Source organism: Hylaeus volcanicus, chromosome 3 (assembly GCF_026283585.1).
Source record: "Hylaeus volcanicus isolate JK05 chromosome 3, UHH_iyHylVolc1.0_haploid, whole genome shotgun sequence".
NCBI lineage: Eukaryota > Metazoa > Arthropoda > Insecta > Hymenoptera > Colletidae > Hylaeus > Hylaeus volcanicus.
In genome coordinates, this window is record NC_071978.1 from 26,710,210 (window position 1) to 26,732,999 (window position 22,790).

At 39.2% G+C, this 22,790-nt stretch overlaps 2 protein-coding genes across 8 annotated transcripts in view; both read right to left on the reverse strand.

Moving 5' to 3' along the window:
* Positions 1-5,214: 5,214 nt before the first annotated feature.
* Positions 5,215-6,684, reverse strand: LOC128873117 (charged multivesicular body protein 6). Its single transcript, XM_054116434.1, has 4 exons — positions 6,473-6,684; positions 6,287-6,396; positions 5,777-6,204; positions 5,215-5,696 (listed from the first exon to the last, which is right to left on the reverse strand). The coding sequence occupies exons 1-4, from the start codon at positions 6,536-6,538 to the stop codon at positions 5,650-5,652; spliced, it is 651 nt and encodes a 216-aa protein (XP_053972409.1). The 5' UTR covers positions 6,539-6,684; the 3' UTR covers positions 5,215-5,649.
* A 359-nt stretch (positions 6,685-7,043) lies between these two features.
* LOC128873116 (RNA-binding protein Musashi homolog Rbp6) overlaps positions 7,044-22,790 on the reverse strand; it is a 760,808-nt gene continuing 745,061 nt past the window's right edge. For all 7 annotated transcript variants that reach the window (XM_054116431.1, XM_054116430.1, XM_054116427.1 and 4 more), the window contains 2 exons: positions 22,213-22,277; positions 7,044-21,411 (listed from right to left, as the gene is read on the reverse strand). In XM_054116431.1, coding sequence (XP_053972406.1) covers positions 22,236-22,277 — 42 coding nt within the window. In that variant the 3' untranslated portion in view covers positions 7,044-21,411; positions 22,213-22,235. The remainder of the gene's footprint in view (positions 21,412-22,212; positions 22,278-22,790) is intronic.

Below are 22,790 nucleotides of genomic sequence, written 5' to 3' on the forward strand. Positions count from 1 at the left end.
GTGTTGCTAGGTACCATAATCTTTTGTTCTTGAAAATATCAAAAAGATTCCAAGGCTGGCCGGTTCCTTTTAGTCGTGCAAGGCCAATCACGATCACACAAGGAAAAAATTAATTGCGTCGTTTTAATCGCGGTTATTTTTAATATCTTAATAATATACGATCACGTTTCTTTTTACAAAAGTTTACACACTGAAAGTTTCACACAACTTCTCCGATATTCAATGGAAGAAATTGTATTTTAGAATTACAGAAGATACACTCTCATAGACCTATATGAAGGATACAATTTCTTTTTTGCATATAATACTTCCGTAATCTCTAATGAACATCAACGTAAGCACATCGAGTACTGTTACACATTAACGTGAGAAACCTGCGCAGTGCTTCACATTGTCAGAGTTGAAATCAAAGGAATAAGCTAAGAAGTAATTCGATGTTAATTTAAAGGTGCAACACTCGCGAAGGTAAATTCAATGTATGCAAATCAGTGCATCGGGTAATTGAAGTTGATTGGAGCGTTGTTAATGTTATTACAAGACGAATCGCTGTTTCCGTTCGGAGCAACAGTTCCAAGGAGGGAGAAGTGCATGCGGACTCGTCGAAACAGAAGGCTATATTTTTCAAGGCAGTGGCACGTTTACTTGTCAAAATAACATTGTTACCTGGTGAGTTTCTTCCTTCTAAAATTTAAATTTAAACTTGAGAACGGTACCATTTATTTTATCGTCGAGCCTATAATAACACGCGAAGCTTCTTTTTCGTTTGAAGAATGAAAAATTTATTTAAATTTCAAATGAACCATTTAAGAAATTGTGAATTCGTTATTGTCGTACAGAACCTACATTATTTCGATAAGGATGGTTTCAAAGAGGCCTGATAACCATGGGAATAATGAGCTCGGGTTCATCGACTAGCCTGGAAATCTTGCCTGAAATACGTCACGTAATGCGACTCAGATAAGGTAACGTCCCAATGTTTTATCTGCGATACTTGGAATGAGATAAGGAATATGTGTACTCTCCGCAAAATATGCTGCGCAACCGACATTTTCAAGAAAACCCTTTCAAGTAGGAACCAAACTTATCGTGAGACGAAATCGTTAATTAAATTTAGACACAAGAAAATCCGATCCGCGATAGCATTGTTAATTTCGAACATTTCTTCGAATTAATTGAGACGAATTTCGAGATCCGCCACCTTATTCTAGCTCGTATCCGGCAAAGATAAAGATACAAATTATGAAACACGATGAAATACAAATCACTTGTCAAAAGCAACGGCTCGTAAACACCCTGGTGCGTTATTATTTACCAACGAGTAAACAGATTTACAATAAACAAGGACATCAGCTCCATATTTCTATCTGACGCGACAAAGGATCGCCCGACAAACGGAAAAACAAAGTACGCATCCGAGTTGTAAATCACCCGACATGACTCCATCATCTAGAGAAAAATGCGCGACGAAATCACGTCTCATTCATTTCCAGTAAAATCGTTCATGATTCAATGCTGCAACGGCGTAGCGACGAGAAAATCGATGCTAATAGCAAGATTGACACTTTTAAGTGATCTCAGCTGCGGCTGCCTATAGGCGGAATACCGTCACAGTCATTTTCAACTGATGAAATCATTTTAGATATGCTGTATACGTTCATCCATAAAGTTGTTACTCTTGGAGAAGTAATTTTGTGAACGAATTAATTTCTTCTAAAAGCTTGACACCCATATTTTTGGCACAACTACATTTTATGCGATCATTCACAAAATTGCTAGTACTAAATGTATAATTTTGTGAATGAACTAGCGTATTCTCAAACATTGACATACACTAATAAATGTCTTCAAGATCAAGCGGCAACTTTCGATATCAATCTGCGTACAAAGTGGTACGAATCAGGAAGCATAAAGTAAAATATCCATCGTGGTTTTGGCAACCCTCGTGTTTACATTGTTGTTCTCTCAAAACACGCATTTTTCAACCGCGTCAACATACTTTCCGCGAGTGTAGGTCGACGCCATCCTCGGTTGGATAGGTACGGCTACAACCAGAGTTCGATGTTAGTCGAGGCATCCCGTTCCATGGCCGTTCCTCCATTCTCCTCGTCTCTCTCCCGTTCTCGAAGGTCATCTGGTTTTAAATACGGAACCGCTGATCCGCACAGGCGTCATTTTAAATATCATGAGGCCGCGGCACTTCCCGCGATTTACTGCTGGCCACGCGCGCAACGTGCGGCCGTTCGATTGGTATGCATCATTCTCCAGAACCTCGGATCCCTCGTTTCATGCGATCGGTGGCGGTTTGTGCATTCAATTTCCCGACTTCCGACGAACGCGGTGATTTTCCGCAATTTTATTGCATCCGTAAACATCGATCACCCACGTAATGCACTATGTTGACATGAAAGAATTCCATGGAATGCTTTTCTCTTCGTAGGGAAACTGACAGAGTGATTAAAATGAAATTACATTTTCTATTGCCTCAAGAAATTAATTAAAACAGTTGCTATCGTTCCGTAACAGTTTACCTGCTTCGTCGTGTATAATTAGAAACCTTTCCTATTCTTATTAATTTCAATTAAAAGCCATGCTTCTTCCTAATACTTTTCCTCCAAGAAGTCAACCACCTCAGGAATATACGGACAGAGAAGCATAAGTACGAGTGATCGCGGAGGCCTATTAATCATTCTTCGAAGCTCCTGTCATCTGTGATAAAAAAGTTTCCTTCCTCAAACTTCGAATATTAATAAACAAATGACAAGTCAGCGAGTAATCGAGGTAGTAACGAGCACGGAAGAATATCTTTATTAATGGAATGCCAGACGAGGAATATGATTAATCGATAATCGATAACTGCTTATCGCTGATTACAGCTTGATCACCAGAAGCGTGCTGTCAGGTTGATCGTCCCTGACCATTGGAATTGTGTTAATCGCCGGAACCCTCTAAAACGATACTCGAGGCGCCTCGCGATTTGTTGAAACAATTTGAGCGTTGTTATTGGCGCCGTAAGCTGGTCTTATCTGGATTCACCAGATGAAGTTAAATACGTCGGACACCTCCTATTGAAGTGACGTTCTTCTTCGTGCAAATAGGACTTACGCGATCAACGAAATCGTTAAACGTTGACATCGTGCGACACGATCCATCTAGACGTTAAATATTATTGTTCGCGAACCCTAGTCGTCGTATTAAACGCGTAATCAGAGGATTTCGCGGTTATATTAACAGGATTTCAAAGAGATATACAGCGCGATGAAAGTATCATAAAATACCTCCCGCTGACGAAGGCGACAAATTGCTTCCAAATTGCATAACTTCGGATGCGATCGTATTTAACCGCTCGTGAAATAAACGTTTACGGTATTCAACGAGTACGACGCGTAATTTGCTGAACGTTCCGTTGCGGTTCACACGCGCCTTCGTAAGATATTCATGCGGCCTATAAGTGCAAAGAGTTGGAGACTCGGTTGCTTCAATTCCGTATAAGTAAATCTAGAAATCGAATCTTGGAGCACGCGTTTACTAAAAAATTCATGCTTGTCAACCAGGGTAGGGCGACAATGGAGCCGCGACATGGGTAAAATGAGCTCGAACGGAGAGCAGCGAAGGTCGTGATGGTTTTAGAACGCCTTAAACTTCAAACTCGGTCATCGGTTCATTTATACAGGATGACATGACAGAAAGGTCAAAACTATCGTACTATTTTGCTCGGTTAATCTAACACATGTCGATGTGATTAGAAGCGAAGAAACACTTCTTGGTCTTTGGAGCGAGACAGACAAAATATGGTTTACTTTGATTTTACAGAGCCATCATCATCAATCACTGAATAAAAAATATTCTTTAATTGCTTATGAAGAAAGAGTCAACATTCTTCATTCTGTTCTTTGTGTACAGCTATCTTAATCACTTAAATAGTTAATACCTAATGGGACTTTAGTTATTATTTACCAACTCTGACCACGAATTATGTTTAATTTTGCTTTCCTAATAAGTAGCTCAATACTCAAGACGTTAAAAAACAATGTACGTATATAATTTGAAATACTATAATTTTACAGTATAAGTAGATACACCTAATTCTACATTAATTCTTTCACTCTAAATACTATCGATATACTTGAAGACCAACGAATTTAAAAGCATATAATAATCCGAAAAGGAGTAGAAAAAAAAAGATCTAGCTATCGTACTCTGCATATCCAGCTTAATGGATTCATAAGCGATTCAATTGATTTATGAGAGCTAATTACATGTAGACCACGATACGCTGTGACGTCAAACCAGAGTTACCACCGCTGAGAGTAACTTGTATCCATTACTTTTAGTCGCTCTATCAAGCTGCAAAATTACAAAATCGGGGAAGAAGGAAGGGCGTAACAATTTGTGAGCGGTACCACGTTATTGGCGTCAATGGAAGTATGCGAATGACACACGAAATTTTTGAACGAATTACGTAGTCCGTCACATCGTGCATGGCGCCTAATAAGCACCGCTGCGAAGTGTTTGTCTAATTATGTAGATTACAGTGAAGCACAGGTCAATTTGTATGAAATTATGACGTTGTATAACACAATTGCTCGGAGCGTCTCACGATCTCCTTTCTGCAAACTTAGGTAAGTACAGCTAAATAGAATTTATTCTTTCCTATTTCACTTTCCATAAAAAAAAAAAACAATGTTGAGTTATACAACTATCAACGATTGAGGAATAACTTTTCTAGATAAATCAAAATGCACATAATCACAGAAATACACTTGTATTTGTTTGCGTATTTCTATTATCTTCGTTGTTTACGAAACCGTAATAAAGTAAGAGCATGAATGCAAAAAAGGTTAGAAGGCGCAAAATAATTCCTAGGCAATAACGTATGTTGGAGTGCATCAGAAGCGGTTTATCTTATCGGACTCTGAATAATTTACGCTAACTTGTCACGTGTGACCTTCTATTACCGTGTATTCTTTATCAGGGATCGAGAATGAACGAAAAATGCTATGCAAATTTTATTGTAGGAAAAATTCAAAATCGGACTCTGAATAATTTACGCTAACTTGTCACGTGTGACCTTCTATTACCGTGTATTCTTTATCAGGGATCGAGTATGAACGAAAAATGCTATGCAAATTTTATTGTAGGAAAAATTCAAATAACATATTTTTGAATTTTGAATAATTTATTGTAGAATGATTAGATTCTTATTGACTCAGAGGACACTTTGTAAAGAAAATCGTATTTATTAAAATGTTTGAACCTTTTGCACTTTTTGTATACCCATATATAAGAGAGGCCAATGAGATGAAAATGTATTTGTACATAGAAGGTAGTACAAATATAATTAACATTGTAAAACGTACACAGCATATAATATGTGAGATAATGTACAATTGCCTGGATCATATACCCACTGTTTTGAAATCTTTCCTCGCTACACTGAAATGACGTATGCACACTGTATAATGGAAAACAGTCTTTAACAGACATTTTGCTAACAAAAGTAACTTCGATTCTTTCAATTAGATTCTACGAATCTCCGAGCGTGAATTAAATTTCATGCTCAGCCTTACATACAAGGTACTGTACATATATACATAGACCTTTGCGCAAAGTGCCAATAGAATAAACATTTAAATAATGATACTTAATATTTCATGCTTCTAGAGCGATAGCCTCTGGCGCATTTTCTTTTGTACGTTCTGAAACACAAAATCAAAACCAATTGAATATGTATTCTGTAACACAAAGCAAATATTATATAACCATAGAAACACCTCACCTTTTTTCTTTTCTGGTAATTCTTCTGGTACATCTGGCAATGTTACATCTTCTGGTATTTCTTGCACATCCTTTGGAACTTCTGGTGCTTTCTCTTTAATTTCAGCATCCAAAAGTGCATCAAGTTCTGCTTCAACTTCGCTCTCATCTTCTTGTGTAAGCGCTCCTAACAATACTTCATTTATTTCTCTCTGTTTTTCTATGCCTTCGTTAGTTTCTTCCATAACTTTTTCGATCTCATCAATTGACAGTAAATCATGTAACTTCTTCAATGCGGTATTGCCTACTTTTAAGCCATCAATAACCTTTAATTCTACTTGTGCAAACTCTAAGTCATGAACCATGCGCTCAAGATTTTCAAGCTGTCCATCTGTCTTTGACAGCAGTTGCTCTTGGAACTTCTTTTTCCGTAACAGAAGTAAAGCTCGACTAAAAAATGTTTAAAATACTTCAAAATATGTACAACAGCTCATTAAATCGAAATACAGACACATTAAAATTTAATACTTACTCTTTTTGTCCATTTTGTATTAGTTTCTTGGCAAGTAATCGTTCCTTTTCAAGTGTTTGTTCGATTTTTCGTTGATACTGTTTAATCTTATCTCTAGAATGTTTTAATTGCTGTAAAAAACACGGTAATTTAATGAACGAGAAAACGATGAGGTTAGAGAGGTTAGGAAATTGGGAAAGGACTTACCAAAACAGCTTTATCATGTTCGGTTACGCGACTCGCAGGTTTTTTCTTCGAAAAGAAAATACCCATTTTGTTGTGAACGGTGAATTATGTTAACGATCGAGTTGACGTGTGATGTTTAAATGAAAACTCATGTCACATTTGACAGGTGCACTCAAAATAGTGATAACAGAATGCATGACAGCTACTCATGGTCGACGCCATACTGGCGTAATCGACTAATCGATGTCTCGTTCTCGTTCTAACCGGCAAGTATGAATGCGATAAATGCGAAGAGCCTCGCTTTATAGTTTTCTAGAAAGTAGTATCATGAAATTATTTTAGTTTTTGCTGATTCTCTTCGATGCAAACAAATTGCGATAAATGTATAATTAATTGATCTATAATTTGGCGCATTTAGATATAACTCTTACGTTAATGGAAAAAGAAAATCAATTATTTTAGGGAAGTGTCATGAACTGTCTAGTTCGTGTTGAACTGAGAAATAAGAGAATCTTATGTAAAAGTTGCGTTTGCGGTAGAAGGGATCAGGGATGAGAAAAACAACAAAGACGTTAGATTGAATTGAACAATGTCCATTATATTATATATTTTATTCCCACATACACACGGCACGTTGTGAACCTTTTCTTAAATATTAATAATATTATCATAATAATAATAATAATCATCATCATCCTCGTTATCATCGCAATGATAATAATTTTAATAATAATAAGTAAACAATAATAAACATAATAATGTGAATTTATGAGATATATTTATATTTATGTATATATATTTATAATAAATCATATAGTAATAATCGTCGTATTGTAATATATATTTATATGTACAGAGGGATACAATATTGTTATTCTTTATTAGTTTAATATTTATAATCGCAATATTATATTTACTTTTGTCTGTATACATACACAATGAATTAGATTATGGGCCTTTTCTTACGCCACACCCGCGGCGGATAAATTCTCTCATTTTCTATCTTTTGTTTCTATTTTTTGCTTCACTTTTTTTTTTTTTATCTTTTTAATCTCCACCCCCGTTCAATCTCGGGGAGCCGTAATTCGCCCACCACAACGCCGCGAACGCTCAAATATTCGCGGAAGAAATGATCCGCGGTACGCATTTCTCGTTTCTCGTCATTCGTGTTTTTGTTGTTTTTGTTATATTTCTTCCACCGAGAAAGGCGTCGTCGAGTTAATTCGACTGTACACTTCTCTGAACACGATCTCAATATAATCCGTGATCGTTTTGCTTTATCTTACAAAACATCCATTATAGTCTGGCCGCTTTTGGATAGAGAGTCGCGCGTTTCACGCACACTTGTAAATGTCTGGAAATTTTCGATCCTTGATTCACGAATAATTCCAACGATTTATTGATTACGCGAAGGGCAAACGTTATTCTCGTTTCTCTATTTGTTATTTTGTCGTTTTCATCCTCATTTCATCAACGCCTTTCCCCTTTCATGTCTTTTATCGTCACGGCACGCGACCAACGAACACAGAGGAAACGCGCGGCTCTTTCGCCAGCAGCGCGCCTTTCATAAATATTCTGTACAACATTATAATTATTATAAATTATCATTATATCTTATATAGAGCCTTACCGTTATGTCGTTATTATCGGTAGTGTAAAATTGAAACCTTTACCTACTTATGTAGATTAGATTACCCGTCCGCCGAACGGTCGCCCGTCGGCGCACGTTTCTTTAATTATTATTTATTTACCATTTTTTTTCTTTATCTGCTCTTTTTAAATCGATACATAATCGTATAATTTTTTTTTTTTTTCTTTAGTTATGCCGTACTATACGTATTGTAATCGTTTACGATTAGTAAGAATATGTAAAATCGGTATTTCGTCTTAGTTGTTGGTTTTGCTCGTTTAATTCAATAAATCTCATTAAGCATCCACATAATTGTTTAATATACATGGAATTAAAAGTGGCTTATTTATTGCTTGTTATATTGCAAGTTTCCTCATCGCAAGCTGTACCATGCCGCCGAGCTTCCGTTTTTTTTTTATTTGTTTATTTTTTTTTTCATCATCTCTCATGCTATTCCGCCTTCTTTTTTTTTTGTTGCTCGTCTCATCGCGAGGCGTTCGTAAAAAATATTTTTAAAAAGTTTCTCGTTCCGTGCCGCGTGTTGCAACAGAATCGCGACTATTATAGTTCCCTAGCGCGACGATCGCGAAACGACGAGAGAATTCACAAGCTCCCGGAATTCATAACATGCCGTGTACACGAAACATTCGGGGGTATGCGTCTGTGGTGTGTATTTTTGTATGTGAATGCGTGTGTGTTCATCATTTGTTTCCACGAAACGAAAGAAAAATATATCACAAAGGTAAAGACGACGAATCGGGAGAAGCGAGTGCTCGAAATTCGTTAACTATATATTTCGTCTCTCACACATACACACAACGATCACGATGAGGTTTCCTCCCCCTCCCCCTCCCCCCTTCCCCTTAAAAATTTCGAATCGATTTAAAATTGCTTCTCAGACTTCTTGTTCTTCTCTCATAATTTCGTATTACAAGTTCCGCGAGAACTTTTTATTCTTTTATTTCTTTCTTTTTTGTTTTTGTTCTTATTTATGTTTATTTCTTCTTTACACCGTTTACCTTGCAGAAGAGGAGAATGAAATTGTGCTCGTGTAATTCAGGTATGTTCGCGTGTACGTTTTTAACGTGACTGTTCGTTTCGTGCCGCGGAGATAAAATAAAATTTCAAATGAAAAGAAAGAAGAGAAAACAACGGGGGAGTAAATGGCACAATTCACGATATCGTAATAACGTCGTCGCTAAATGCTCGATAGAAGAAAAATAAAAAAAAAATAAAAATAAAAAAAAAAACGCCGGAGGATATCGCGACAAAAAGAATCGAACGGCGTATCAGTGACGGGTACAGCGTTAAGCTACGAAACAAATTTGCGGATCCCAATAAGATCTGTTTTTGATACGTGAGATAGGAAAATGAACGAGTAACGCGAACAAAAATACGTTTCGTTTTTTGTTCAGCGACCACGACTGCTACGGGGTTTCCCCGAAGATACGCGATTTTGCTCTTATGTATCGATTCGTATCTCCGATCTGGAAGCAGAAATGGGCAAAATTGTTACGTAGATAAAATATCTCGAATAATATTCAACAAATTCAAGGTGAACAACTTTCGACCGTTTTTAATAAAAATTAAAGTCGTCTATTGTATAACGAAATTGTATTTCACATCGAGAACAATTTGATTTGATTAACTATTCGATTAAATAAATATTTTTTATATTCTTCGACTAAAAATTTGCCCATTTCTGTCTGGGAGCGAGCGAAACGAACGTTTTGAAGTGTAACAACTCGGTTTTGACCGATTCGAACACAGTCACGATGGGGAAGAGTATCCTAGGAAGAAACGTTGCGTAATGGCTGCTATCGCGTTTCCCTTCGCGGGTTGCACGAATGGGTACCGAACATTTACCGCAAAACTGGAGCGATGATATAATAGCGTAAACGAAGAAAGTCACGATAGGCGAAGAGTGTAGACGTCGTGCGACTGAATAGCGTGCAACCGAGTCGCGTACTGCGGGTATAAGAGGAACGCAAAACGACGATAAGAGATTGTTAACCCCTTGCACTCCCTTCTACGTTTTGTTTATGGCTAATTGGATTCGCACGTCCACTTTCCACTGACACGTGAATGCGTTTAAGGGATTACTATGGTAACATAGGATTATTTTAAGTAACAAATTAACTTGCTCTTCCTTCCTCTAATTATTGGGTTGATTCATAAATGTGTCCCGCTGCAGGTAACGAATAATCATGCTCTCGGAGGAACCTCTTGTAGGTATCCATTTTTAATTTGCCTGCTGAATAGGAACAAGTGATAATCGACGATGGTGATTATATAATCGATTAAGATTTATTATATAATAATATATTTGAAAATGAATTGTAAGTGAACAAACCAATGAATCAACCCAATACAATAATACAGTCACATGTATAATATGCGTATGATCTTGGTAGTAAAACGAATGTTAGGAGCGAAAGGGGTTGAAGATTCATCGAGGGTCACGAAAGCGTTCGACCAATCGGTTCGAGAGCACGGAAAAGTGCGAAATAACGGCTGAGAACGTTCTTCGATCCTCGTTTCGCAGTCCTTTATCAACGGGAGAAATAATTATCGAAATTTTCACGCTTTGACTAGTGAAGTATCAACGCGCGAATCGGACCATCGACGCTGGCGCATTGAATGGGTTCCAGTATTCACCGTTTCCAGCGAATCGAGCGCAGGACAATCGCGCGAACGTTCCACGGGCGCCTAGATGAAACTAATTTCGATAACAGCGAGAGTATTGAATCAAAACTCGTATGCGGTCGCCGTACGACGGTTAGCAAAACTTCATCGAAGCTCGTGGCTGTTGTCCTTGTTGCACGCAGGAAGAATATTAACAGATTACATGTAAATAACTGCGCATCCGAACGTGTGCACGTGTAATTACATGATTAATATATTTATCGTAATAATTATGCTTTGCGCTTGCATATATAATATATTATATACATACATATCGTATGAAGGTTACGTTTACATTGCGTTCGGCCCGTGGCCCCAACGAATCGCTCGGTTCGCCGTTGGTTTGGACTTTTTTTTTTTAATTAGCTAAAATCGGTAACGAGCGACGAGCGTTCGGTCCATCGATGCTTATGTCAACCCTTTAACTGCTGCCTTCGAGTAGATTAATCTAAACGCTAAAACTAAAGAGAACACCAGGTATATAAACGTTTCGACTTTCGTGGACAATCTTTTAACATCTTTTTACTCGTTTGCTCAATTTTTACATGTATCTATAAATAGAATTGTTACAGAGTAATGTGTGAAATTAATACGACAAAACATTTTCTACCACTGATCGATTCAGCAGTGAAAAGGTTGAACAGATTCCCCTACCGATCCGAGGGGAACACTTTTTCTACATATAATCGTTTGTTTTCTTTTCGATCGCCGTTTTGGAGCGTTGGCACGCGGAAGTTACACGGATTAATCTCGTTTTGGTCACGCAAAACGAGCCGTGCGATTTCCTTGGAGCCGCGTTCACGGTAAAAACTTGAAAAAACGAAGTCACCTCGAATACAACGGACAATCGTATTCGTAACACAGCGATTATTGCGTTTTCTGACAGATAGCAAACGATAGCGGACGTATTGTGGCAATACCATCCAATAATAACATTAGTCGTAATAATGATCAATAGCAATAATAATTCTTACAATACATAAGTCAACAGAAAAGAAAAACAAAAATAATAATATCAATAATAATAATATTAATAATAATAATAATAATAATGATAAACGCGTGAGCTCTTCGTAAAGCCCACATGTTCCCTTGACGCACGAGTAAAAGTAACTCTTATGTAGGATCCCTTACCCTACATCTTGGCTGCGACGATTCACTTAAACGCCGTCGAGCCAGAAATGGGCAAAATATTATCCGAACAAACGACGAATAAAACCAACCTACGATAATTTATTCGATGGAACGAATCTTTAATCGTCCACTGTGAAATATTTTTCATTCTACGATACCAATTCGACTTTTTATTCAACGAGTAACGAGGAAACATCTTTCATTCCTTACTCGAAACCTCCATCCCAATAATTTTGCCCATTTCTGCGTCGAGAGCCACGATCCCGGATCGATCGATTATATTACAACTGACTTGAAATTCCATCGATTGGATCGTGACCTCGTTGGACCGCTTTCCCCTGTCTCTTCGGTCCGTAGAGGCAAAGAGAACACCAGAAGCCGGAAGTTAAAGACAAATTTCAGCCACCCGGCGAGGAGAGAGACGCCCAAGGCGTGGGTGTCTGGTCGCAGCAAGATTCGGTGATGTTTATTTTTTTGTCTCGTACGCACGAAAACGACGTTTCGAAAATTGTCTATCTATCTACGGACTTTTGCGAGTTCGTTCCACACACTCTGTCTCACGCAGACGTTCTCTCTTTCTCTCTTACTCGACTCATTCACATCGCGCGTAGAGCGACGGGGGTTGTTTTCATTCGAACGTTGCGACATCGCGTCGTTCGTACGACGAACGCACGTAACTCCTGTCCCGTCAGCTGTGTCGGTTCGAGGAAACCAAAACGAAAACTGCGCGGATTCGCGTCGCGCAGCGATGGAGTACGCTATACTAATCGTTCTAGGAAACATATCAGCAGCCAAGAAACAGAGGGTGCGCAGAAAGTGATCGAAGGATCGATATCGACGAATCCGTGAAACAAAGCGAAGCCTAATAATTGATTTTTTACCTCTTACTCCGTTTGTACTCTCATCGACAAATTAAGTAAATTAAATTTTCGATTTCCATGAGTCCTCGATATGGCCGAATATGTTCGAATGACAATTAATGCTCGCTGGCTACTCGAACACGAGTTAGTTTTATTTAACCACGTTTGGTTCACTCGGACGAGTTTGATCGTGTTTGCATGCACGTGCCGGTGTGTGCGCGCGTAAATTTCTCTGGAGAAGTAGTGTTCTCGTTATGTCGCAGGGAAACGCGCGGTCGAGAAGTTCTATCCCTCTATTGCATTATGCGAATGGGGAACGCCTGGAAAGTTTGGGGAAGAAATATTGAAAAGATTCGAGAGGGGAGATATCTGGTAACCCTGTAGGTTCAGTTGCTTATCAATCAAGTAGGTTATTAACCGAATATTACACGTATACATAAACCATAATTCAATTTTATAATTTTGTAAAAAACAATGTAAAATTCAGAGGGCTATCGTCTGGAAGGAAATAGAATTAAACGTAACTTGAATCGTTTGAGTTTATTCGTCTCTGTCCCAAAAGAGGAATTGTTTTTTTTTTTATTATTGATAGAGAACGTAATCGATTACGTCAGAATGATGATCTTCTATAGAATTTTGATGCAAGCATAGACCGTGTTAAGATGATGCACATAATTTAACGCGTACAATCATTTAGATGTACTTGATTATATCGTTCGTTCATTTAGTGAGGCTTTTCGTTATAATATTAGTCGATATTCCTTTATTCTCTAGAAAATGTACGATCGAACGACATCACGACACCCCAACTTGGTTTTCGTGAGATGGTCGAAATCATTCACGACCACAGCTGTCGATCAGAATAAAATAGGAACGACGAACTGAAGTTTCCTCAACTGTGCGAGAAAAAGGGTTGAATCCGAAACGAATGAAATACACGTGTTGCGTTACCCATTCCCTTAAAACCGTGTTCGCCACGATGACGTTAATAGTAATGGTAACAAGAACAAGAAAAACGTTAATTACAACTGCTACTCGCGCTCAAGCGACGATTAAGACTAAGTTACCATTCCAGTAGCTGCTATTTCACTGCATTGTTTCGTACGTATCCAGATACGTGTAATCGGCCGTCTGCTCGTGTACCAAAACTCGCATCTACTACTTGTAAATCTGTTTTAGTCGTGTGGTTCCGATTCTTTTCTGTCTTCACTTCACCGTTCAACCAACGAACGACAATAATCGAATTAATTAATTAATCAACATCTTCCCTCGCACTCTCTTTACATTGTGATCACCACTTCTCTCTCTTCTCGCTGTTTATATATATATATATATATTTATATTTCTTTCTTCGATTATCATAATTATTACTTATCACTTATACGCGTGTATATTTATATTTATATAAATACGTGTGTATGCGCGTGTCTTGGTATCCGTGTGTTCACATACGTGTACATGCATTCGGTGTGAGGGTGTGTGTAATTTGCGCGACGAGTGATCGAGCTCGGCCGATCGGCGAGCTACGTCTTCGAACTTTACTTTCTTCGCACCAATTCAGCCGCCATCGATTCGGTTTCTTTCGCGAAAAATTGTCCCCGGTTAAATGAAAAAAAAAAAAAACAGAAAAAAGAAACGTCGTAAAATATGAGACTTGGACTGCAATGTCGCACAACGAGCTCGCGAGGGTAGCGTATCATTCCCATTCGCGTTCGTTTCAACTTTCCCGAGCCTCGCTCTGTACCCTCTATCAACCCCTGTCTCACCCCCGCTCGGCCCTCCTTTACACGATCGGTGACGATCGAAAAATGTTCAATACAATAGTATAATTAGCACTTTAAAACATCAATAACTATATATTATATACAAATGCAATAAAACAATGGCTCAATATATCTGTTAATCTCCGTAATCCTCATATTTTTGTTTTTGTTTGTCTGTTTGCCGCCTTAATCGTTTAATTATATAGACATAATATAGTTTCTTGCCTTCCTCGATCCGTTCATTATGTATATTTATATTTATATATATATATTTATATTTATATATATTTATATATATACTAGATGTAGATATAGACGTAATATTTCAATATTAATGTATTTCATATTTATAAATATAAACGCGTGGACTGCACTCACATATATCCCGTTTGCTTTTGTTCTCATTTCCCTATACTTGTGTCCTCCCCAGGCTTCACCTCTTCATTTTTTTTTCTCTCTCCCCCCACCATCGCGATTAACTCGCCTGTATGTCGATCGCATTCTCTTCAGTTTGTTTGTTCTAATTAATCGTAGATCTCTTTCGAATATGTATATATTTATATCATTTATATATAATAATTCTCTTTCCGAGGATCCTCGGTGAAAGTCGTCTGGGTTCGAACCTGCTTCCATCTGTTATAATAAAATTTAAAAAAAATAACACGTGTACCTTTTAAAAGTGTCAAAAGAAACTATAACAAATCTTTATAATATCATAGGACTTCTAAAAAATGTCATCTTCAATCAATTGAATAGGGAGGAATCCAGACGACTGGGTTCACAGTTTAATTAGCAAGGAACCCAGAATCCTTTCGAGCACGCCTTTCATCCTAACTGCGAAAAGTTACAACTTGTACACTTAATTATGACCGCCTTCTCCTTGTCTCTACGTCTATGTATGCATGTGTATGCGTGTGTGTCTCCCGCGTCTTTTGTCTCGCCTTTCAGCAGCGATACCTCGCGTAAACGACCGATCCCATTACATTTCACGTTCTTTGAACCGTAGTGTCATGTTTCTCGTGCGTGTGTGTGTGTGTGTTTCATTTAATCTTTTGTGAAGTCCGTCTCCCCGTCTATTGGAACGATTAGCGCGATTTTGCGATACAAGAAGCGCCCGACACGGCTGTTTAACGCTTGTTTAACTCTTTGCAGCGTCGGTGTCTAGCTCGAGCGATCGCTTAGAAAACCTTCCCCCATTCGCGAACTGTGATTATCATCGGTGATAACTGGCATCCATTAATTCACTCCACGCATGTGCTTGGCGAGCGGTGACTCGGCGGTTTACCCTACACATTTGCTTTACGTGCAATGACTCAACAATTTACTCCACACGTGCGCTTGATGAGCACTGACTCCAATCGCTGCTTCAAGTGGCTGGAGTCATTGCTCCGACTGGTCGGAGTAGAAACAATTCAAACTCTCGTGCTGCAAAGAGTTAACTCGCTCATTTCTCTTGTGGATCGAACGAACGTAACGACAAAAAAAGAAAGTAACAAAAGGCGTTCCTATGCGATTCGGGAAACGAATGGCAAAATGGAAACGTAAACAAAATTCTGAACCAGGCATCGCCAATGAAAAGCTCTTCGTTTCTCGTATTCGCTCATGCGGTATCTCTCTGGCCAGTGTATGGTCCGTCGATGTTGTCCCGATCTTTCATCTCCCTCCTCTTTTCGCTCGAATTGTTTTCCCTGGATACCACGTTTGATCAGAAACGTACACTCCATTTTTTTTTTTTCCAACGCATCGATTGCGTTAGCTCTGGGTGCGTAACGAAGCAGCTACCATTTTGTTTCGCTTGCAAGAAATTGCCATCGTTGTACTCGGTGACTGAGAATGGCCAGAATTTTGGATAAAAGTCTCGAATAACGTTTTACTTTTCGACCGATGTTGTGTTTTACGGTGAACTAACAAATATTTATTTAAGTATTGAATCATGAATGTCTACGTAAGGTATTTTAATTGAGCGAAAGAGAGAGTGTAATTAATACAGATTTAAGAAAAATAAGAAGACAAAAATGTATATATACAATAATAATAGCGTCAATAGGATAGAAAAATAAAATAAAGTAAGGCACCTAGCAAAATGTAAAGTCGAGAGATCAAAGCTACGGGAAAAGTAGAAATTAAAAAAAAATATCAGAAGAATAATAAAGGAATTCGAATTTTGCCCATCTCTGCCAATGACGTACACGATCGGGGTTCGTTCCATGGTTCTTTCTCTTTCAGTCTGAGGGGGGGGTGGAGGGAGGGGAGGGAGTCATCATCAACTTTTCGAGGACGAGCGGGATCACCCGTCACGCGCGTACGCGTCGCCATCTTAAGAATATTAGTATCCGCGATATAAGTTTAGTCGTGTACATTATTATTTTCTTTCTCGTTTCTTTTTCTCATCTTTTTCACGTTATAACTTATTATTTGCCATTTTTTATCATTTGTGGTCTTGACGAAGTATTGCTAACGTTCGCAACAATTGACTCGTTCGATTATTTTACTTTTTTTTACTATACGTTTATTTATTTATTTAACTTTTTATTTTTTTTCTCCGTTCACGGTTTTCTCATCGCGCGCACGCACACCCGCGCACAGAAAAACAAAATGGCCGCCGTTCGACGTGACACGCGTCCCAATTTGAAGTTCGCCGCTCTTTTTGCTTTTTCATTTTTCTTTTTTTTCATTTTTTTTTTCATTTTTTTGTTTTGTTTGTTAGTTTACCCTGTTGTTGAATACAATAATGACCGCGCTATAATTGTCGCACGTGTATCCGTCGTCTTCGGTAATTATAATTATAATCGTTCGTCGACTCACGCCTCGCAGGAATTCAATAATTCGTAATCAATGATAAGGTCCGTGAGAAACAGCTTTTAGGGATCCAGCGATACCAACAGAATTACGCGAATCAGTCCGCAGAACGAGCTACGTACGACGGTCTCTCTGCACCGGAAGTAGGGAGGCTCCAATACTATGAATAAACTTCGAATACTTGGGTATTCAAATATTGCTACACGAATTACATAATACTTGTTGCGGTGGTTCGTGATAAGAATATTCTTGTGTACGATATTTGTGGGAAAATGAGAATCTTCGTTTATATGATTCATAAATAAGAAATTATTTTGCGTAAAATTGTTAAATATTCTTTCTATTTCTTCCACTAAAAGAGTCATCCTTAAACAAAATTAAAATAAGGTTGGTGAACTTAAAGAACTTGATTCATACCTACGATCAGTGTACAAAACATTCGAATACTCAAGTATTCGAGTATCAAGATTTAAATCACCGAAGTGATCGAGTACAGAAAAACTCAGCAGTCGCCTTCGAGATCCGAGTAATACCGTGTGCACCAAAAGGAAGGAAACATTCCACCATCTTTGTACACCTTCCTGCTTCCCGAGCGCAATTAACCTAATCCGATCGCGAATATATTCGAATGAAGCATCCGCATGATTCTTTACCCCTCGTTCTTTGCCCCTCCAATCAGCGAATATGCTCGAAGCGCGAACGAATCCAAGATTCGATGTCCAGTCGTTCCTCGATTAAGGCTACCGTACATAATTACTCTGATACTCTCACGTTTGCGTCTTTCCTTGGCTAGCTCGCTTTATGTTTTACATCGAATCGCGATGGCATTTTAGATGACCGGGTGTTCGTATAATCCTATAGTTTAACAACTCTCTCGCGCACACGTACCGTCATTTTCTCTCCCTCTCGTTCTCTCACACATCCAGAGAATAGATGCACAGTCTCGCTTTTCGTCGGAGTATCGTCCTTTTCGCGTCCTCCTATCGTCGTCTGACCTAGTTCACACCGTGCATTTAATATGCACCCTAAGCGCTTAATTCGCGTCGATCGATCTGTATAAACGATGTCGCAACCAGCTGACAGTCTATGGGGAAAAAAGATATGGTTAGCCTTCATAAGATAAAATGACTACAATACATTCGAAGAATACAGAAGACGCTCTGGCCCTGCAGACACTCGTTAACTAAAAAAAAAAAAAAAAAAAAAACAGACAACTACCGTAATCGCTTCTCTCAACGATGAATTTTCACAAGACCGAATAACACGCTAAATAAACAGGTAAAATACTTCACGTTCACTTGCATCTTCAAGAAAATACAGAATATATAACGCCTCGTGCACCGGTGTTATTTCTAACTAATTCGTACTTTTTACGAGCTTGACACGCCATGGGTAAACGCAGTCGAATGAAACGCTTAGCACCATAAAAAATGCACGCGGTGCCGACCAGGCCTCCGGTTCTCGTACTCGCGCGCTAGCGCGTTAAATTGGCGTTTCGGGATTTCGCCGTCAACTAACGTTCTGTACACTGCGGACGAACGGTATAATAACTGCATACATGTGTGTATATATATATTTTTTTTTTTCCCTTTAACGCAATCTTGTGTCGCGTAACTTTATGGGGTTGCGTATGGGTTCCTTCGGGTGTGACGTGTGTGTTCGCGTTAAACCGCGTGTACGTTTAGTATGCGCCACGTGTGAGTGCGCGGATTGCACGTGTCCGTGTGTGTGTATGTATATGTGCAGTTATCGTATACATGTTTACAGTGTGTGACATATGTGTCGGGTGAACGTTGCTTATGTCTCCCGCTGGCTCCTCTATAGGGTCATGCATATACGCCATTATGGCAAATCAATGATACAATAATTCGCGTACGGGTAATATGTAGTATGTATGTACGGAGGTGAATGCAAGTAAATCGATTGGACAGCTATACAACAGCCGATTGAATTCAACGGACATCATTTCGGCATTGAATGAGGCCAGATTTTCGACGATACAAAACGCTCGGGGCCCACCAGCGTTCCCTCCAACGGTTCAGCCGCCATCATGCGACCCCGTGAAAACCAACGTCCCCCCCCCCCCCCACAATTCCATTTTCTCTCGTCGATGGACGCGTGTGTCTACTCAAAAAGTCGAGCATTCTCTCACTCACGCACGCGTTCGATACTTTCTCTCTCTGTCTCTCCCGTTTGTCTAACTACTGTAGCCGGCGCGAAACCGAATCGTTCGGATGTCGTTGGTTCCGTCGGCCCTCGCGTTTCCGCCCCAAAACCTTGCCCCTCGCGAACGACGAAAAATGTTAATCCTAACGGCGTCACATCGTTCGTGTAAACGCGCGTGCCTATGCATGTACGTAACTTTCTCGCCAGCTCTGCGCCTCCTTATTCCGTGCTTTATTCTTTTCTTTTCCGTCGTTCCTCGCTCTCCCTCGTTCTCTCTCATTTCTTTTTTTTTTTTTTTATTCCTCCCTCCTCGTTGCACACCCGGGAAAAGGGGAAGAGTGGTTCGACGACGCCGGGGCGAGAGAAGTACCATTCCCGAGATTCAGTCGGCAAAGAGCACGTCGAGAAGTGGCGGACACGCGCGTTTCGCGAGAAACAAAGAAAAAGGGCGAAGCCGCACCGTGGGCTGCCTGGTCGCCCTTCGTCGTCCTCCACCTAATCCCCCTCCCCCCTCCTGCCCCCTCCTGCCCCCTCCTGCATCCAGCCGTTCGGGTTTCTCTCCTTTCCGCGGCGTCGTTTCGCCCTCTCCGGCCGTCCTCGAGAAATTTCTTTCCAACGCTCTCCATTTCTTTTTTCATCCCTGCGCGTCTGGTAACGCAAACCCCGAAATCCCCCACGAAAGCCCCCGGAAGGGAAACGCTCTCTTCCCGGGTGCGAACGTGTACGCGTGTGTGTGTATATATTTTTTTTTTAATAATAATTATATATTTTTTTGTTTTATTTATATTTATATTCATATTTATATTTATATTTATATTTATATTTATATATATGTATATTGCGCGCGAGTTTGCGCGCCCGCGGCTTTCATCCTTCATTTTTTTTTTTCTGCTTTGTTAATCATTGTAAACGTCATAATTGTTATACATAATAACCAGTAATTAATTAATAATATTCGTATGTAAGTTGGTATTTTCTTGTGTTCTTTTCATATCTTTTTTCCCGTTTTCTTTCACCACCCCCCCACCTCTCTCTCTCTCTCTCTCTCTCTGTCTCTCTGTCCCTCCTGTCTTCGTCGTTTCATTGCCCTTAAACACTAAGGATCATACGTTATAGTCTAATATTTATCAATTATTTATATATAATATATATATATATTTATATATATATTTATATATTTATATATATAGTATTTATATACTCTAGACTTAGTCGCTTAATCGTTTAGTAATTAATAATATTAATTTAATTCATTATTATTATTATATTATTCTTTATTAATGTCGGAGAATGGGCATCAAATAACGCAGTTTCGGCCACAGGTTTTAGCGGCACAGGTTTTAGCCCTCTTTTTTTTACGCCCCCCTCCCCCCACCCACCCATCCACCCACCATCGTGTATCTTTTACATTTTTTTCATTTCTCTCTCCCACTTTACTTCCCCTGATTCTCTGCTATATATCGTTATTTCTTTTTTTTTAATTATTTCCTTCGCATACGCTCTGGACACGGATCGGATGAACAATTCTTCCCTTCTTGTCTTCCTTGGTATATTTTTTTCACGTCGCTCCACCTTCGCTCTTTTCTTCCTAATGCGTTTTTTGTTACTTTTTTTTTTGTTTTGTTTATTTATTAGCTCTTCTGCCGTCCCGTACGAAGATCGCGTAATTTTTGCTATCGATCCGAGCTGTTTGTCGAGCTCGTGATCGATCACCCATTCGCAAGCTCGTAGCAGTTGGAAAACCTTTCACGCTCTTCTACATGCATATTATAAACCTAAATCGCGATTCTTCCGGTTGGTGTTCGTGGTGGTACGCATCCTCTTCCGTCCAGAGATCGTTCATCGTGATAAGTTCTTCCAAGGCATTTACATCGCTCACTGTACCGTCAGTCGACCGTGCTGCGCTCTGCCCTCTCGTCCATCCTGACGAAAAGAAAATCGTGCACACGTTAATGATCGATCAACGCAAACCGCGGGAGCAACACGCTACGCAATCTCGTTCGAACGTAAAGTCGCGATCTTTGCGAGTCAGCGCAAGCGTATCAGTGTGTTATTGTGTGGAGTGGTTGAAAGTGAACCGACAAGTGAAAAGCAAGACTCCTTCGTGGTACGAGGCACTTTCCGTTAAACTCGCTATCGAATTCAGCCATCGGGGGAACGTTTAATTACCCGTATCACGAAAGCATCTTCGCCATTCGGTATCGTAATTAAGTAAACAATAGTTATTTCGCATGGCGTTCTAGATCGAAACTTACAACGTTAGGAAAGAAAAGATCTGTATGTGGTGTTTGTTCTCGAAAATAGCTAAAGCGAAACCACCCATTGTTGATTGTTTCACTTATGTTTATTGTTATATTATTTGATAGTGAACGTGTTTGCGTTTGCTACAAAAGAATTAAGATTTTCCATTACCGTACTCATAAGATTATGCGCTAAATCCGGAAAAACAACAGAAGACATTATAATCTTTCGATCGCTGTCGACTGAAGTAGCTTCTGATCAATATATACTTATATATGCGATGATGTGCTTACAATTAAGGACTATTTATAAACTATTTACTCTACGTATACTTTGCAACGGTTCAAATTCCATATCGTACGGGTCCTACGACGAGCGGTTGATATATCGTCGAACAGAGAAGCTCTTCGGCATTAAATAATCACGTGGCATGAAATAATCGAAAGATATGACAACGAATCGCGGGGAAACGTGACTACGTACCTGTTATTAGGTCTTAACAAGGCTCAATGGTAGCCATTAGTGAACGCCGCTGGTATTAGAGGACCCTAAAACAAGAATGACAGATGTTTTCGTTAACGTCCTCGTGCAATTCGTAGACCAATTTCTCTACCGTTGTTCGTGAGCTTCCAATAACTCTTAGTGTACTACGTGCAATTGCGATACTCAATCCTAAAAAGTTTGCATCGGTTGTAATGATAAAAATTCGTTGCAAGTATTAAAAAGGAGATATAAAACGAAGAGAAAAATGTGAAAAAGAAAAGTTTTAATATCGGCAAACTGAGAAGCTCAGCGTTCAGAGCTGTTTTGCAATCTAAGCTGCAGCAACATAAGTTACAAACTCTAATAAGAAAAAAAACTTGCACCATACTCTCGAATCTCTCCAACTTTTCTTTTTTTTCCCTCGTCTTATTCCGATGCACGTTTCATTACGTTGGACGGGGGCAAAAATGTCACACACAAGTTTAATAATTCGATGCTGTTAGTACGGGTTAGCTCTTAAAAACTCGAACACTTGGAAGAAGTAGTTTGATCGGTCGTGCTCTCTCGGCGTACGGACA